The sequence below is a fragment of the Passer montanus genome, unplaced genomic scaffold (genome assembly GCF_014805655.1).
Source record: "Passer montanus isolate IOZ18808 unplaced genomic scaffold, ASM1480565v1 scaffold57, whole genome shotgun sequence".
Taxonomy (NCBI): domain Eukaryota; kingdom Metazoa; phylum Chordata; class Aves; order Passeriformes; family Passeridae; genus Passer; species Passer montanus.
The window spans coordinates 61,952-79,887 of record NW_024370705.1 but is presented as its reverse complement, the minus strand read 5'-3'; the positions used below and the strand labels follow the sequence as shown (position 1 = coordinate 79,887).

Sequence of the window (17,936 nt, the reverse complement as noted above, 5' to 3'; positions counted from 1 at the left end):
GCCTAACAAAATGCTGTGCCAAAGCACCCAGAAAACACTACATGGGAACTCACACCACAGCCTAGAAACATATATTTTGAATCAAAATGTGTGGAATCAAAAGACTAGTTTTACAAGTGAAGTTGGGGATTATTTCAGAGTAAGAAACTCAGCCTTAGGGTTAAAGAAGAGCAGTACAGTTTGCCCCAAGCTCCACTTGTACGGGCTGCACAAACCACCAGCCACAGGTCATTTATGAGGAAAGTTAGTGCAGCAAACTGCTGCCTTCTACTGCACTGGAGACTTCAAAAATGAGGGGGTACTGCCTGTGACACCTGATCAGCCAGACTTGTTTTGTTCATTACTGTAAGATGCAGAGATCCTGGGACTGAACAGAAACTCAGGGAAACGGTGCTGGTAGCAGAAGGAAAAAAAAACCAAAAAGGGAGGTTACCTGTCATAACCAGTATAACTGAAAGATCTAGAATGATTTAAACAAAGTTTAGGGAGAGAGTTTCCAAGGAAAAACAGCTGCCCCAAAAGAGGACAAAGGTGAATTTCCAGTAGGAAGACTTTCATCTCTACAAAGTACTGAGAAATTCAGCAGTTTGCAGCAGTGGGACACAGGCCAAACAAGCCTGTTATGTCTCCATCCACAGACAGAGAGGTTCCTATCAAAGCATGGCTCTGCCGTGGCCAAGGCAAAGCTGTGATATAATCTAAATGCTGCTTTGCAAAAAAAAGGTGAATTCATTTCATCACACCTTGGGCCAATGTCTGGCAGCTGAGATAGCCAGCAAATGAAGGTATAAATCTTTCAAGACTTGGGCAAAATAGACCAAAGAACAGAAGTCAGGAACATGTCCGAAACCTACTGCAGAACACCTAGGGAAAGTGTAATAATTAAATTCTCACTTCACTTTTGTCAGATTGATCACCACCAAATGGTGAGACAGTAATGAGCAATTTCCCGCCTGGGCTGGCCAAATGAAATAGAACCGCATTGTACTGGTCTTCTACCAAGGGCCAGATGGAAAGGACTGGCATCCAGCTAGCCCACCTACAGAACAGGTCAGATCCCATAGGAGCAGCAGGAAGGTGTTCAACTGCTCTGTCCACAGCACTGCAGTACTCAGATAATGTTGTCAACCTCTCCAACACCAGGAAAGAAACATTGGTTCCTCCCTGAAGGTAAGATGACAAGACAAAATTCCTGGTAGGCACAGAGACACTCTGATTACCTAAGAGGACAAGGTTGATATGATGCATAAGTTCAGGCTCATGTTCCTCAGGAACACATATTTTGGTAATTACCTTGCACTTACACTGATAGGATATTGCTTTTGAACATCTGCTGCTGACATTGACTACAATGTAACAAAATAAAACTTAGCACAACAGACGATGTTACAATCTGTAATAGACTCATTGATTGTCATAAACCAAATACACCTAAACACAGTTATCAACAGTAATTTTTATAATTCTTTCATGCAGTTCAATGTCCTGCTGTGCACAGCTTTTCAGAGATAAGGCCTAAAAGAGCCACTGCACACACATGCACAGTGATTTTTTCACGCCTTCACAAGAACACACAGAGAAATCCCTGACAGGAGGAATGATACAACTTGCCGGCCTGAACAGGCCAAACTGAGGGTAAACAGAACTAAAGGCTGTTGTGGGAAGTGAAGTTCCCAGGACAAAGCTGCAGACTCATTAGGTCATGCTCATACACAACTGGGGATAGAGGTCAACCAACTGAAACATGAAAGTCAGATATTAGCCATTTACCAATCATGAGTAACAGATTTAACTTTTTACCACCTCTTGGATACCACAGAATCATAGAATCATGGAATGGTTTGGGATGGAAAGGATCTTAAAACTCATCTTGTTATACCCCCTGCCATGGGCAGGGACACCTTCTACTAGGCCACATTGCTTCAAAAGCCCTGTCCAACCTGGCCTTGCACACTTTGAGGGATGGAGCAGCAACAGCTTCTATGGGCACCCTGTGCCAGGGTCTTGCCACTCTCCCATGGAAGTCCTTCTTATTATTCCAATAACCCTGCCCTCTGGCAGTGGGAAGCCATTATCTCTTGTCCAAAGTCCCTCTCCAGTTCCCTTGGAGTCCCCATAGGTACTGAAAAGCTGCAGTAAGGTCACCCTAGATGCTTCTCTTCCTGAGGCTGAATAATCCCAACTCCCACAGCCTTCTTTTTTTTCCTCTGAGTTCGATTCTATTGTTGGAAAATTATCAGACAAAATTAAAGTGCTTCTCTTTTCTTTAACAAAACCTCTACCTTTTCCCTTTGGTGCCCTATAAATAAAGTGTCAAATAATGTTTATCCTTTTTAAATCTGAAATCTTATATGTTTCATTCTTGCTGGACATTCTTCAAGAAGAAATATACCACAATAATTTCTGCACAGACTGAATTCCTTCAGATTTTGGATATTAAGTTCAGATTCCTATTATCCAAGACAGAGCCATGCTGTTTCAGTGTCCATGTCAGAAGAACAATTGGAGTTGTTTTTCCACCGGACAAGTCAGGTGCTCAGACAAGTACTCCTAGTCTTGAGGGTTCCTGCGTTCAGGCTGCATTTTGTGAGGGTAGAGGGGGGGAATGATGGGTGAAGGACAGAGATAGGACAGCCCCTGAGCTCAATCCTTTCACATTTCAAGATGAACCAAAAGCACAGAATTGAAGAATATTTATGACTTTATATACCCTTTACATTAATGTTTTTTGGTAAGTATGGGCACTTTCAGGAGCTTCTGCTCGGTGACTTCACAGAGCCTTCACCAGTGCAGCAGGACCGGCACCCGCCGAAATCTGCGCAGAGCCTTCATAAGAGATCAGCAGCGGGATCCTTCCATCCAGACGGGTCCTGGAGCCACTCCCGCCGTTCGGGACCGGCGGGCCTCACCCGCTCCAACCTGGCACCCGGCAGTCCCCGCCAGCTGGTGCCCTCCGCGCACGCCCGGCGAACTCACCCAGGGTCGGAGGGGGCTCCCGCTCCCAGGCCACCTCACCGCGCAGCCCGGCCCCACCACAGCCGCTCCCCCGCCCTAGGAGGCCGCGGCCGCCGCTCCCGCGGCGCTGAGGCGCTCGGCTGCCGCCGGGACGGAGCCTGAGGGAAACAGAGGATCCCGTGAAGGGCCCCGGAGCGGCCACGCGTGCCGCACTCGCCCACCTCCGCCGCTCCCACCCGGCCGCGCGCGCTCGTCACGCGGCGGCGCAGAGCCCACATTGGCCGCGCCGAGGCATTTGCATCACGTGCCTCTTCTTGACCAATGGGGGGCGGCCGCGTGGCTCCGCCCCGCGGGGGCAGTTGCGGTGCAGGGTGCGGTCCCAGCGCGGCGGAGACAAAGTCGCACCGCACCGCACCGCACCGCACCGCACCGCACCCTCACCCGGCGGGGGCCGTGACCGGCAGGGGGCGGGGCGGGCTCGAGGCGCGCGCGGCCAACGGTGCATGCGGCGCAGGCCCAGGCCCAGGCCCGATGGCGACCACTGCCGCCATGTCCCTGGGTAATTACAGCAGCCTGAACCGGGCCCAGCTTACCTTCGAATACCTGCACACCAACTCGTGAGTACCCGGCTGGGGTGGTGCGGGCCCGCGGCATCTGGCCTGCTCGGGACCCCGGCTCAGTGCGATGGGCCTGGCCGAAGCCACGAGGGCTGGTGGGGCTAAGCGGGCCCCAGCCCCAGGCCCGGGCGCTTCGTGGTCCTTCCGGGGACCGCGGACAGGTCCGTGGATCACGGAGAGCCGGTGCGTGGGGACAAGAAGCCCCGGGAGGAACGGGGAAGCCCTTTGGGCAACCAGACCCGCACGGTCGGACCTCTGGAGAACAGTGTGTGTGCGCTGTCGTGCCAGCCACCATCCCTCTGTGGCATCTGGCTTTATGCGTGACTGTTTTGCAGGTTTATTTTTAACAGGATTATGATAACATTTTTTCCAGTCAGATTTTTACATGTCGCCAGTGAATGCCCCAAAATAATACCTCTTGAGAAGAGGCAAAGCCATTATTTAAGATGAGTTTCTCGTGGACACATGTCTAGCAAATGAGAAGCACCATCAGGAAGCAGCACTTAAGCGGGGTTAGGGTGCCCATCAACACCCGCCTGCTGCTCCTAAGCCTTGTAATGGCACGTATAGAGGAGATAGAAGAGCTTGTTCTGCCCAAACTGGAAGAACTCTGTGGAATCACTTGGCATTGCTTCATTTTGATCAGCTGGTCACCAGCGTAAGATTGTCTGCTGATGTTCTGTGGAAGACTTGGCTTACTTTTATCCATCAATAGAAGAATAAATAAAGTGCAGGTTTATCTTTTTGTTTCCCTTTTCAACATGTGAAGGATCACAGTGGTCGACAGCAGTCTAAAGAAGGCACAGGAACATGGGCAACTTGATTTCAAAGGATTTTTGTCTGGTTCTGTTGGTAATGAGATGCATCTACAAGAGCAGTTAAGACTAATCTCACATATGTGAAGACCATTACAATCCACTTATTTTCAGAATCAGGAAAGTAATGGGCTTTGAACAGGGAAATAAACCTAGTGGTGGCTCCATGTCACATTTGGGTCTGCTCTTTAGCTTGGCTGGTGGCAGTTGGAGTGAACAGTCTGGTGCCTGAAGATAGACAATACTGAGTCATGTTGTGGTGCTATTGTTGATTTGTGAAATTCTCATGTCCAGCTCTAGAAGACATTTTTTTTATGGATGAGAAGACTGTGCAGATGATGGCAGTGCTCTGTCAGCAGCTTGTGTTTGCTTACAAAACTCTTCATAAGAAGATAAAGCCTGTGCTAAAGACTGAGTTGTTGCTGCTGCTCTCAAGTGTATTAAAGCTACTTCATGTTGCCATTGTGTTTACGCTGTTGTCTGCTTGTGGTGTGCTGCATGTCTGCAGTGATACCTGCATTACCGAATTCTTGGAAAGAGATGGAGATGGAAGCCAATGCTTGGATAAGCCAAAGCCAGAGCTCCTCATCCATCGTGAACAAAGAGCCTTTTGAGGTTATGGGAATCAGTGCATAAATGAAATGCTTCCCTAAGAATGGCAATGGGAGTTATGGAAGTCATTATAAAAACAAAGCAGCAAACTGACCCATAACAACCAACCTCTCCTGCTCCTCCAGAAAAAAAAAGAGCAAAAAAGAAAACGAGCTAATCCCCAAATCAACCCAAGGCCAGTATAGAGATTTTGATAGAGGAGACTGGTCTCCTCTGGACTGCTCTCTTGCTGAGGGAGACCATCCCATCTTAGATAAATTCTACTTCAGTGCTAAGTGTATTCTCATAATCAAGGAGGTAGAAATTCTTTAAATTGCAGTGAAAGACCAACCATCTGACTGCTAGGGTGCAGAAGAAAACCATGTGTTGTTTTTTTTTTTAATTTTTTCTCCCCTTCCTTTTAAAGACTTTCTTTCAGAAAAGTTTCCATATGTCCAACTCAGAGCACTCAATCTGAAGTGCTTTACAGGAGACAGTTGATCAGGTCCCTGAGCTTGAGGACCTGCAGCAGATCTTTCCAATAGCAGCTTAATGCTTGCATGTCTGATGGCACATGGAGTTGAACCTCCAGCATCTACATTAATAGATTCAGTTGCCATATTTTTAAAAAGTAAAAATATCGCTCTGCTTTCCCAACTGATTTATTGATGAATAGTTGAGGGCAGACAGACTTTTTTTGTAAGTTCTGTAGTGATGAGACAGAAGGCCATGGCTTTAACATAAGAGTTCATACTAGATAGGTTCATACTAGATAGAAGGAAGATAGTCTTCCCTGTGTGGGTGGGAAGGCCCTGGAAAAGGGTGCTCAGAGAAGCTGTGGCTGCCTCATCCCTCAAAGTGTCCAAGGCCAGGTTGGATGGGGCTTGGAGCAACCTGGCCTAGTGGAAGGTGTTCCTGCCCATGGCCGTACTTGATGACCTTTAAAGGTCTTTTTCAACCCTTATGTTTCCATGTTAAAGTTCTTTTAAATCCTAGAATGAAAATCAGTGTGCATAAGCACATGAAAATTACATGTGAATTGTTTTATGACTTTCCAGCGTCACCTGCTTACCTTTGCATTGGTTTTCCTTAACAATTAAATGCTGTTACATTAAGATACATTAAGATACTTCCAAAGTTATTAATTGAGATGATGCCAAAAATATAACAGAGACCAACTAATTTGTATTTGCATATTTTGAATATTTATAATAAAAAATTGAATTATTTTGTTAAAAGTTGAGGACCTGTAATTGTCTTCTAGCAGTAGCTAGCCTTTAGCTTGCAACTTGTGTGTTGTTGTATAACAAGAATTGTCCTGGTGAATACAGTTGGAGTGGAAGAAGGTCACTCGAAGAGACTTCAAAATGACTAAATGATGGACTTGAAGAAAACTAGTAATAATAGACCAACAGTATTTCACTCCCTCACCAAATTCCCTCTTCATGTGCTTTTTCTCTATTTTGGCCTGAAACAGAGTGCATTATTTAGAGAATGGCTGTTGTTCTCGATGTGCCAAAATAAACTATTTTCCCAGATGTTCTCTCCTTCAGAAGAAAAGTGAAGTCTTAAGTCTCTCATTAGTAATTAGATACTTGTCTGCAGGGTCTGGAGTCCACCTAGGTTCAAGCAGGAGGTTCCTGTAGGAATTTCTCACAAAACAAGTTTTTCTTCCCTTGGGACACTACTCCAAATGATTCTTTGTAGAGGTGTTTGAAGTTGGTTGTGTTTTAGAGCCATCTAATTTGACCTTTTGTCACTTATGTTTCAATAAATTGCCAAATTCAATGTTGGACTCCCCTTTTTAGATTCCTTATCAAGCCTCCAGTTCTGCATGGAGCTGGCTCAAATGGAAGGCGCACATTGTGGGATGATCCAGGCCAGTCTTTGTCTACCCAGATGAGCTGTTGTTGACACTATGGATTTTGATGCTACTTTCCTCCCTTCCATATGTCGTTTCACCCATTGTATGGCAGTAATAGTTGTATTTTGGATACTCTGATGCAGGTTGTTTTTGCCTCTGATGATGCCTATCTAAAATAAGCCCACCATGTTTGCAGGTTAGTAGCAAGCTCTGATAGGCTTCATTTTGCCAACACTTTGTCTTGTTTTTTGAAGTTGTGCTGCAAGTAAAATCATCCCAAACTTTTTTGAGGAGGTGTGAGAAATGGTCACCGGTTGATCATGATGGATGTGAAGTATTTCAGGCACTTTTGACTGTAAGGCAAGACCATTTGGTTTGTTTGAGATTAGCTGATTAAATCAGGTCCCAAAGCACTTCATCTGACTTAAGTTAGATATTGACAAGTGTGTTCAAATTAATAAATTGAATGGAAGACTTTCATAGTATATATTCTTTTCTCTTAGTGATAAATAGGTGGAGTGAATTTCATTGGCTTGTGGCAAAGTCAGTAGTCAAGGTCAGTAGTGTTGGGCTATGCAGTGTTTTGTTTTGCCTTTCTTGTCACCTGTAGCTGTGCTATCAATTGTTTTGTTCCAGCATCTTTCTTTGGAAATCCTTATTTGTATCTTATCTGCATATTTTCTTTGAAGTATTCCTAAAATTGTGGAGTAAAAAGTGCTCATAAAGCATAGTTACTAGTGCTAAAGCATCCATTTGCTTATGGGTTCCTTCCTAAATAAACTTTGGTGATGTTGACCTGTGGAGCTGAATAGACACTTTTAAACTCAGGAGAACATTTGATATCTGTAATCATCTTGCATATCTGCTCACTCACCTCCCCAGTGGAATGGAAAGGTGAATGGTACAAGGCTAAAACCCATGGGCTGAGATAAGAACATTTCAAATATTGAAGTGAAGAAACATATGATGATAATAGAGAGGAATAAACCCCAAAAGTCAAGTGATGCTCAATACGATTGCTCAGCATCCACTGACCCATGCCCTGCCTGTCCCCCAAGAGTGATTGGCCCCTCCTGGCCAACTCCCCTGGTTTGTAGACTGGGCAGAACATTCTGTGGTACGGAATATTCCTCTGCCCACTTTGGGTCAGCTGCCCTGACCATGCTCCCCTCCAGCTTGTATAGCTGACTACTGCAGGACACTGAAAAGTCCTTGACTTAGGGTATGAATGGCTTGGCACCAGACATCAGTGTGTTATCAACATTGTACTCACACTAAATCCAAAACACATCTCTTAACACCTACTGAGAAGAAAATGAACTCTATCCCTGCTGAAACCAGGACAGCAGGAATTCCTGTTCAAAGGAAGGAATACCAAGATTGTGTTTCTATGGAAGCTTTCTGGTGGGGTAGATAGTCTTCCAAACACTGTTCCCATTGGTCTTGTCTCTGCGGGAGAGTGGAGATAGGGAAATCTCTGTTTCTGTTGTTTTAGTGGTAACTTTAAAGCCTGATGTCTTTTCCTATGACTGGAGCTGTGTTGATGGGTTCAGTGTAATCACCCTGAATATGGCTATGGAAGTGTGTTTTGTGGTTATTAACAGTGTGGACAGCTATATATTTTATGTGTGGGAAGTACCTATGTGTCTGTTCTTGGAAGGCTGAAAATATGAAGAAATACATTCTTTTTGGTCACCTGTTGGCTGTATGTGAGGGTTTTGTGCAAACTGAAACATGTTGATTAAACTGGTTTCCGAGGTCTTGGTCTCTTCATTGAACACCCTAGAGGAGTAACGTATTCCATCAACTGTTTCTCCATGTTTTTCTATTAAACTTATAGTGGATGTGGATCATCTATGTTTGAAAAAATTGTTAGATTTTGAAGTTAGGTTGCCAGCTTGGGCATGAAGTGAAGATATGGCATTTATTCCAACAGACAGTGTATTATAATGATTTTTATTAGCTGCTTAAGTTTTTGTCACTATCTGTTTCAGTTATGAGGCATATAATTAATGGCTTCCAAATGGAAACTGCTTAAAAGAGGTGTCAGTTAAGAGGCTGGAAATGAAACATGTCTCTTGAGATTGTGCTGAAGTGGTAGCTGGGTTCATTATTTTAGTGTTAATTTGGAAAGGTGGCATGGTACAGTGGTGTCAGAAGACTTTCTCTGGATTAGTAGCAGTTGCACCTACTGGATGTTAGCCAGGATCTGGAAGCATTTTTCTGTCACAAATAACTTCCGCAGTAGGACTGTGTGCATGGGGGAGACTCACCTTGTCAATAATGTTGTTCATGTCTTGTTGCCCAGAGTGGCTGTGGGCTACCGCATTCCCAGAAGTGTTCAAGGCTAGGTTGGACAGGGCTTGGAGCAAGGTGTCCCTACCCATGGCAGGAGGATTGGAATAAAATTTGCTTTAAGGTCCCTTCCAACTCAAACTGTTCTGTGATTCTATGGTAATCCTCATCTGGCCATATTTACTTGTAGGCAGTATTTAGTTGCTGTGAAAAGACCTGTCACTGTGCTGTATTAGGACTTCCATGAACTGTTGACTGGATCATAGGCTCATTGGATCATCATGTTCTCTGTCATGTCTGTGTAGCTGCAGTATGTTCTAGACCATAATGAGCTGCAATTTGGGACAGACTGGCTGCTGCATGGCTGCCTCTGGCAGACAGTAAATCACTCGTTCCTAGTCTGCTGTCAGCCAGACCATTGTGTTATACCTATTTGACTGGATTTTTTTAAAATGTAGTTGAGATTCTTGCTTATTTAAAGGTCTCTCTTTTTTTCAGTGTTGGTGTAACTCTGATGATTTCTGTTTCATTGCAGAACTACCCATGAGTTCTTGTTTGGTGCCCTTGCTGAACTTGTAGATAATGCCAGGTATGTAGCTGAGACTGCCTAATTCCTGAGGTAACTTTGGTTAAGATTTAATTCACCTATGTATTAGTTGATCTTAAGCAATTTTCACTTCTAGTAGATTTTACAAGAAAATAGAATTTTAATTTAGCATGAGTATTTCACTTTCTCCTCTTACATTGCCTCATCAACCCCCTTAAAAAAATATTCCTGGAAAGACAGGTTTGAATGAATCCTGGAACAACTCATATTGGAAAAGAATTTGATAGCAGACACAAGAGAGTTTTAAAGAAAAAACTAGTCTGCCCTTTTGTGTAAAGAAATTGCTAAAATAAATATTACAGGAGCTGTGACTCTTCTGATATCTAAAAAATCATAGTATCAAACATTACAATGAAAATCAAATCAGAAGTGGGATGTTGAAAAATAAAGCAAGAACTGCTAAAGGAATTTTGACAATTCAGGAGTTATGGTCTTTGGAAATGGCAGGTGTTGGGCCACCTGTCTCACCTGTATGTGGAGGGAATCCCTGCTACAGAAGCCTCCCAAGCCTTGTGTGCTTTTGTCTTGAGCTAGAGGAAGTACTGTCATGAAGCACTATGGAAGTATTTTGGGATTGTTTTCTCTCAAGTGTGATTTGTCACAGTGTGCATTTTGTGATGTAAGTAGTTGAAACTGGGGCATTTTTGAGTTGGAAAGCTTCTGTTCAGGGAATCAGCTCTGTGTGCGTGTGTGCACTCACATGCGAGCTGGTGCTGTGTTCATGGTTGCAACAAGGTAAGAAAAAGTAGGGGGCCTTTGGGGGTGGTTTTCCCTTCACCTCTTGGCTCCCCTCTGGCTATAGAGAGGTTGTCTTCTGGGAAGAAGTAGCTAGCCTGGGCTGGAGGTACAAAATTGAAACAAAGTGGCTGTGGCATTTGTCAAGTGGGGCTTTGTTACAGCTCTATAGTACCATGCCTCTAGTCAGCAAACCCAGGTTGGTTTGGGAAGAGAGCAGTGGTGCTGTACCAGCTATACTTTCAAATACAGAGAGGATGCAGTGTGTGAAGTGTGGCACTTCAGTGATCTTGTAATGGCAGTTGCCTGTAACAATCTTGAATGTATTGGAATGAGGCTTTATGTGGAGTTACTAAACATTTTGTAGGCAGCTCGACAGAAAAACCTATAGCTGTTGTTTGTTTTGTACAGGAGGGAGCTCAGAAGTGTATACTCATTTGATTCCCAGCCCCAGAATGACTTTTGTTAGAATGCCAGTGGTACTTCCTGTCACCAGACCCGTTTGTGTGCTGGCAATGTCTTATGCTGGAGTTTAGGTTCAGATAAACAAAATGTAGGACAATGTTTTCTGTCACTGATGACTGTGGGGCCTCTGTGGGCTTTGATCTCTACAGCCAGTTATTTTGGAAATGCTTGTGTATGCCGGGATTTTTAGCTTCATTTCTGTTTAATGTTTGGATATCAATTGTGGTTTTATTTCTTTGTAGAGATGCAGATGCCACAAGAATAGACATTTATACTGGTAAGTAACTCATGCTGCTACCTTGCCTGTCAGCAATTAAGTCAGTAGTTAACTTTGATTTAGGCTGCAAATGTATGTTGTCCTTGATTGAATAAGAGCGAGGGTGCTTATGCCCAATCCTGGGATCAGTACTGGGCCCCTCAAGACAAGAAAGATGTTGAGGGGCTGGAGCATGTCCAGAGAAGGGTAAGGGAGCTGAAGAAGGGGCTGAAGCACAAGTCTGATGAGAAGTGGCTAAGGAAGCTGGGGAGCTCAGCCTGGAGAAAAGGAGGTTTATGGGGGGCCACCTTGCTCCAACAACTCCTGACAGAAGAGTGTAGCCATGTAGGGGTTGGGCTCTTCTCCCAGGTAATAAGTGACAGAAATAAGAGAAAAGAGCCACAAGTTGTGCCAGGAGATGTTTAGATTGGATATTAGGGAAAATTTCTTCACTGAAGGTGTAGTCAGACACTGGCACAGGCTGCCCAGGGCAGTGGGGGAGTCACTATCTACCCATATTTAAAAAATGTAGATCTGGTGTTTAGGGACATGGTTTAGTGAACTCAACTATGTTACATTCGTGGTTGGACTTGATGATCGTAAGGGTCTTTTCCAACCTGAATAATTCTATTCTACCATTTCTTCTGTGCCGTAGTGCCTTTTGTCTTTCAAAAAGGAGTACCTTTACAAATATCTTGGGGAAGCAATTAAGTCAGCCTTCACCTGGGGTCAGGTGAAGTGAGTGGCTCTTTGTAGTGAGTGCTAAAAAACTCCACTGACACAATACAGTTTTGTAGTGAAGAAGTTCTTAGTCATTCTGTAACAAAAATCTGGTGCTCTTTCTTACTGCTTAACCATATTGCAGGTTTAAAAGTCCTATTTCTTGTGTTACTTTTGTTGTTAACATAGATCCCATTTTATGGAACTTTTAACTTCTGTTTATGGGAACAGTGAATAACTTTTCTCTTGCAGAGCGACGAGAGGACCTGCGAGGTGGATTCATACTGTGTTTTTTAGATGATGGAACAGGAATGGATTCAAGTAAGTGACAGAAAGTTACATCTGCATTTGCAAGCTGAGGTTTCATGTTCTAGTTTAAGTTAAATTAACAGCTTAGTTCCATTGAAAAGGACATGTTCCATGCCTGTGTACATGCTTCTGCCTCTCCACTTGCTCTTTCACACCATATTACATGTCAAACCATTTACCTCTTCCACTGCAGAAAACTAATCTGGTCAAAAGAAAGTTGTTTTGCTGCAATATAGAGTTGGATCAGCCTGACTTGAAGTTTCCCAGTATGCTGAAGTTGGCCTTGGGGCTGAAGGGAGAATAGTGGAGCAAGAAGGGTAACAAGCGCAAGGTTTGATGGCATAAGCCTTTTCCCCATCTGGCTGCCAGATGATTATCGTATCTCAACTCTAACGAGAAAGTGTGCCATGGCAGAAATTAAGGTTCTGCTTTGAAAACAGTTTGCCATTGTTTCATCATGGACGTTGTGTTTGAGATCAATACTGGACAATATAAAACCTTAGTAATATGAGAATATAGCAAATGTATTTCTGCCTTGTAAGAATTGCTGTAAATTGGCGTTGTATCTAGCAGGAGAAAGCGAAAAGCTTTTCTACTTTACTTTAGCATCAATGAGCAGCACTGTCAACCCACCTTTGAGTCTTGAGGATTGGTAAGTCATCCTGTGAGGAGTTTCATACACAGAAAGATTGGGTGAAATTGGGAGGTGAATTTGGAGAAGACAAAGGAAATGGGTAAATAAGCAACAACTAACATTTTTGCACTGATTCCTCAGTACTTTAAGTTCCTCTTGTGATATTTTCGTAGTTCAATCCCAGCTGGCAACTCAGCCCTACACAGCTGCTTACTCCATCTCCACTGGGATGGTGGAGAGAATCAGAAAGGTAAAATATGAAAACTTAATGGGTTGAAATAAAGACAGTTCAGTAGGGAAAACAAAACCTGTGCATGCAAGCACAGCAAACCAAGGAATTCATTCCCCACTTCCTGTGGGCAGGCCACCCCCAGAAGACAGGCCTCCATCATGTAAAACAGTGACTTGGGAAGGTGAATGCTGTAAGGCCGCACATGCCCCTCTTCCTCCTACTTCCCCAGCTTTATCTGGTGAGCACTACACCAAGTTGCATGAAGCTTGGAACAACCTGGTCTAGTTGGGAAAGCGTCCTTGCCACGGCAGGGGGTGGAACCAGATGGTCTTCAAGGCCCGTTCTAATCCTAACCATTCTGGAATTTTATGATCCTGTCTGGAATCCCTTGGGTCAGTTCGGATCAGCCATCCCAGACTTGTCCCCTCCCAGCTTCTTGTACAACCCAGCCTGCTTGCTGGTGGTGCAGTTTGAGAAGCAGAAAGGACATTGATGCTATGTAAGCTGTGTTCAGCACTAATGAAAACCCTGTATTAGCAACACTCTTCTCTAAAATACATTCCCATGCCAGTTAGCATGGAGAGATTGAACTCTATCCCAGCCCAAACCCATATAGATATGAAGCATTTAATTCAATTTAATTTGTGCTTTGATACACAGATTTGTGACTTCCATAAAGGAATTTGGTTTGAACTATTGGTACCTTCTGTATATTCTTTGGAATACAATTAAGGATGCTAAATGGGTCTCCTAAGAGTACTTTCCTGCCATCAGTTTAGTTGAAGGAAACCGTAAAGCCCCATCCATAAATAAAAAGCTCTGAGATTGAAGTGTGGCCTTCTGATAATCTTTAAGATCAGGGAGAGGAAAGTACAACCTTCTCTGCCTGTGTGGAAAACTGTGCGTTTCTCTGGAAGGTGCCAGATGTCTGTTCTAATGCCGCAGAATTTTATGGCAGCTTTTATACAGTTATTGCATCTGTAGTGCTGATTTTTAAAATGGGATTTAAGTAGTGGCTATTGTCTTGGTTTAAGACAATTTAAGGGGGATGCTCTGAAATGAGTTATATCCCCTTAGTTTTAACCAACCCCTTTCCACAGAAAATAAATGTGTAAAAATAAGTGAAAAAATAACAATTTACTAACAAGCAAAACAGCAACAGGTACAAACTAACAGTAAATAGTCACTAGATACAAAATTGCTAAATGTCATGGACTCCTTGGGAACAAAGAGGAAACTCAAAATGGCAGTGACACCTTTCCCCAAGATGACGCTTGCCATGGGCAACTGTGTGTGGGGAGACAAAGGGAAAATGACAGCAGCTTCGTGGGTATATGTGACTGACACACTCTGGCAGCTGGTACTCAGTCAAGGACTAGGACCTGTGGAAGGACTTCACCTTTGTCTTGGCAGAGGATGGCAGGGCAGCCAGTTAAGGTGGCTCAGACTCTGTGATTTCTCCTGTCAGCTGGGTGCTGCTGGCAGCTGCAGGGTCTGGGGCCTCTTCACTCCTCTTAGCACCATGCTGCAGCTGCAGACACATGTTGCAAAATTCACTCTGAAAGTTTTTTATTGTGACATGCAGCATCCCATTTTGTGGCAACAGTTGCTACTGTTGTGAGCACAGAAAACCTACCTGAAACAACCCCCTCTGGAGGTCAGAGAGAAACAGAAGAAAAAAAAAAACAACCCCAAAGCAGAGCCTCTGCCTTGAGCAAAAGCTATGAGAGGAGAGAAGGTCTGCCTGAATGCTTTGACTTTAAAGAGCTTGACACTTGCCTGTCCCCATCCCCAGCCCTCTGGTTCTGATTCTGGCTGCACTGCTGGGTCTTAAAGAGACTTTCAACTTTGAGCACAGATGGATATGAAATATAATAATATTTGGGTTACCTAGAACAGCTATTAAGTGGCTTCTTTTGACTAATCTTTCAGCTAAATGTTGAAGAATTTTATCCTGATAGCCTGAAATGCTCAGTAAGGAAGATTGGCAGATACTGTGAGTTGCAGGGGTGTTTCACAGCACTGTGAATTTATATATAGCAAATTCCATGTAATTCATGTTCTTTGACTGTCTTGATGTTTGACCAAGGGCTGCCAGATGGAAGTTCTATGTGCTGCACCATTTGCTTGTCAGCATGGATGGAAGCAGCTAAGGAGAGTCTTTCATTCAAACTTGCTGCATGGGACTCTCTGGTTCCATCCCTGGATGTAGGGATATGAGCATAAATTTCTCATATTGCAGGGTCTACCAGTTTTAAAGATATCCTGAAGATCTCCTATCTGACTTTAAGAGATGTCAGCAGAAAACTTTTTATTGGACTTTTCTTCCTCAGTACAGATCTTGCTTCAACAGAAATCATGGATCTTGGGAGTATTTTATTTTTATGCATGATAACTTCAATTAAAAATCATTTTTATTGTACATAAAGCTGACATGTTAAAAAAAATACCTCCATGACTTGCTGTAGGGCTGTTGTAGCCCATGCTAGTATGGGATCTTCACAAGTCAACTGAAAGGATGGCTTGGAAGGCTGCCACCATCGGAGAATGATAAGTGAATAAACCCAGTTGCATCTGGGCACTTCTGAATGGAGGAAAGAGATGCAGGGCTTAAGTTAACTGTTCCAGTAACAGTTTGTGTTACTCTGTCTTGTTGCTGTTCTCTTTGGTCTTGTTCTGTCTTGGGCAATTCTAGATTAGTCTTGGCAGGCTCTGAAAACGGAAGGGTATAGTGAGGCAGTTGGTCATATTTGTGTGCTCTATCTGAATGGCTTCTGATTAGCAAGCCAAATGACAATTCCTCATTTCTAAAAATGAGGGGTGTTTGTCAAGTGATTCCTGCTGCAGTTGCATTCAGTTTTCACTGCATTGGCTCTCTTAATGATCACTCTGGGTTGTGTGGTCTCAAGATCAAAATACGTTTGCACTCAAGCTGGAGACATCTCACATTGTAGTCATGAGTTATCATGAGGTCCAAGGATTCTGTGATGTTATAGGACAGCTCTTTTCAAAAGAACCATCACGTCACAAGGTATCAGAATTATAGAATCTTCTGAGTTGGAAGGGTGGGATTTTGGGGTGTTCTGTGCCTGAGAGAGTTGTCCAAATGCTTCTGGGGCTCTGTCAGGCATGAGACCATGACCACTGCCATGGGGAGTCTGTTCCAGTGCCCGACCATCCTTTTGGTGAAGAACCTTTTTCTAATTTCAAATATTAATAAATATATTATTATCCAGTATATACCCTCTGCTCCCAACACAAAATAATAATACTGGTCCAAAACTGGCTCTTTTGTAAGAAATAGGAGTCCATAGAAAACCAAACAATAGATCTCATGCAGCACATCACATTTCTCATACTATCAGTGAAATCACTACTCAGACTTGAAATTTTACCTAATGCCTGGCTCTGGAAGTGCTGCGTGAATTTAAAGAGTCAAAATACAGGTTGAATGATTCAATGAATCAACTTGTAGGTTGAGAAAGTGTAACAAGTAGTTTAGGAAGTGACTGTAGTTTTATTCTTAAGCAATTGAAGAAAATAAATCTACCTGGCATTTTCATCACAGAAGTGCTCAGGTTGGAAAGTACCTTTGGATCATTTGTTCCAGCCTTTCATGGGAAAGGGAATAGATGATTTAGCACCTTGTCTCTCCAGTGGTTGGGGACTCCACCACACACCTGGGGAGGTTTTTCTAGTGATTGATTAAATGACTGATTGATCTCTAAAAAATTTCTTACTTTTTTAAGAAGAAACCTCTCCCAGTGCAACTTGTATCTGTTGCCTCTTTTTCATGTGGCTCCTAGGGAAGTGTAGCCTTTGTAGCTACCCTTCAAGTACTGTAATACTGTGATGAGATTCCCCTTGGGCCCTCTTTCCTCAAGAAAGGAGACCTAGTTCTTCTCATAGGACAGTTTCTGCTGCCCTCTGATCATCTCCTTGTTCCACCACCCTGTTAAGTCTGTCTGCATCCTTCCTGAATTGAGGAGACAAAACTGGACACAGTACAGCAGGTGGGGGCCTGACAAACACAAAGTTGAGTGGGCTAATCACATTTCCATCTCTTGGCAATGTCCCTGTGGATACAGTCCAGGATCCTGTTTGCCTCAGTTGCTGTTGTGGGACACTGCTGGATCATACTCAGCTTGCTGTCTACCAGGATCCTTCCAGCAAGGCTACTCCTCCCAATCTGCTGATTCCAGTCTGTGCTGGGCTCTTGGGTTATTTAATCCTGGGTGCAGGACTTTACAGTCCCTTGAACTTCAGACACAATCTTGCTTGCCCACTATTTCAGCTGGTCCAGGTGTCTAAGAAAACATTCCTATTTACCCCTATCAACAAAGCTGGTGAGGATTCAAAAGCACCCAGCTGTCCAGATCCTGTTTGGAGATGTTGAGGAATGTGGGGCACAGCATCAGTCCCTGGGGTCTCTGCTTGTGACATCCTGCCAGCCAGAGTGAAAACCATTGATGATCACTTCTGAGCATGACCCATGAGCCAATTCTCTACTTGTTTTATATACCACTTGCCTGGTCTGTGTCTCCCCAGTTTGTCCAGGACCAGGCTGTGTTAAACTGTGTCCAATGCTATGTTGAAGTCCAGCCAAATAACACCCACTACTCTCTCCATAAATACAGGAAGTGCTGCCTTATAGAAGGTGACCAAATCAGTCAAGTGTGACTTGTCTTTGTAAATCTCTGCAGACTTAGCCCAGTTAGCTGCCTTGTTTGGTTTCTAATACTTTTTAAGAGGGCTTGTTCCATTGTTTTTTGAGAGATTGAAGCAAATATATCCGGTCTTACCTTTTTCAACTGTATTTTTGAAGTTTGGAAGCTCAAAAC

The 17,936-nt window shown here is 43.7% G+C and overlaps 1 protein-coding gene across 8 annotated transcripts in view; it reads left to right on the top strand.

Annotated features, from left to right (window-relative positions):
• Window positions 1-3,397: 3,397 nt before the first annotated feature.
• The window catches only part of MORC2 (MORC family CW-type zinc finger 2), a 48,536-nt gene continuing 33,997 nt past the window's right edge, over window positions 3,398-17,936 (top strand). For 6 of the 8 annotated variants that reach the window (XR_005629438.1, XM_039725809.1, XM_039725811.1 and 3 more), the window contains exons 1-4: window positions 3,398-3,572; window positions 9,673-9,726; window positions 11,187-11,221; window positions 12,173-12,241. Coding sequence is in view for 5 of the 8 variants with exons in the window: in XM_039725809.1 (XP_039581743.1) it covers window positions 3,487-3,572; window positions 9,673-9,726; window positions 11,187-11,221; window positions 12,173-12,241 (244 nt within the window). In the remaining 3 variants the exon portion in view is untranslated. Of the gene's footprint in view, window positions 3,573-9,672; window positions 9,727-11,186; window positions 11,222-12,172; window positions 12,242-17,936 lie in introns of those variants that run through there. The other 2 variants (XM_039725813.1, XM_039725812.1) reach the window with 2 other exon arrangements.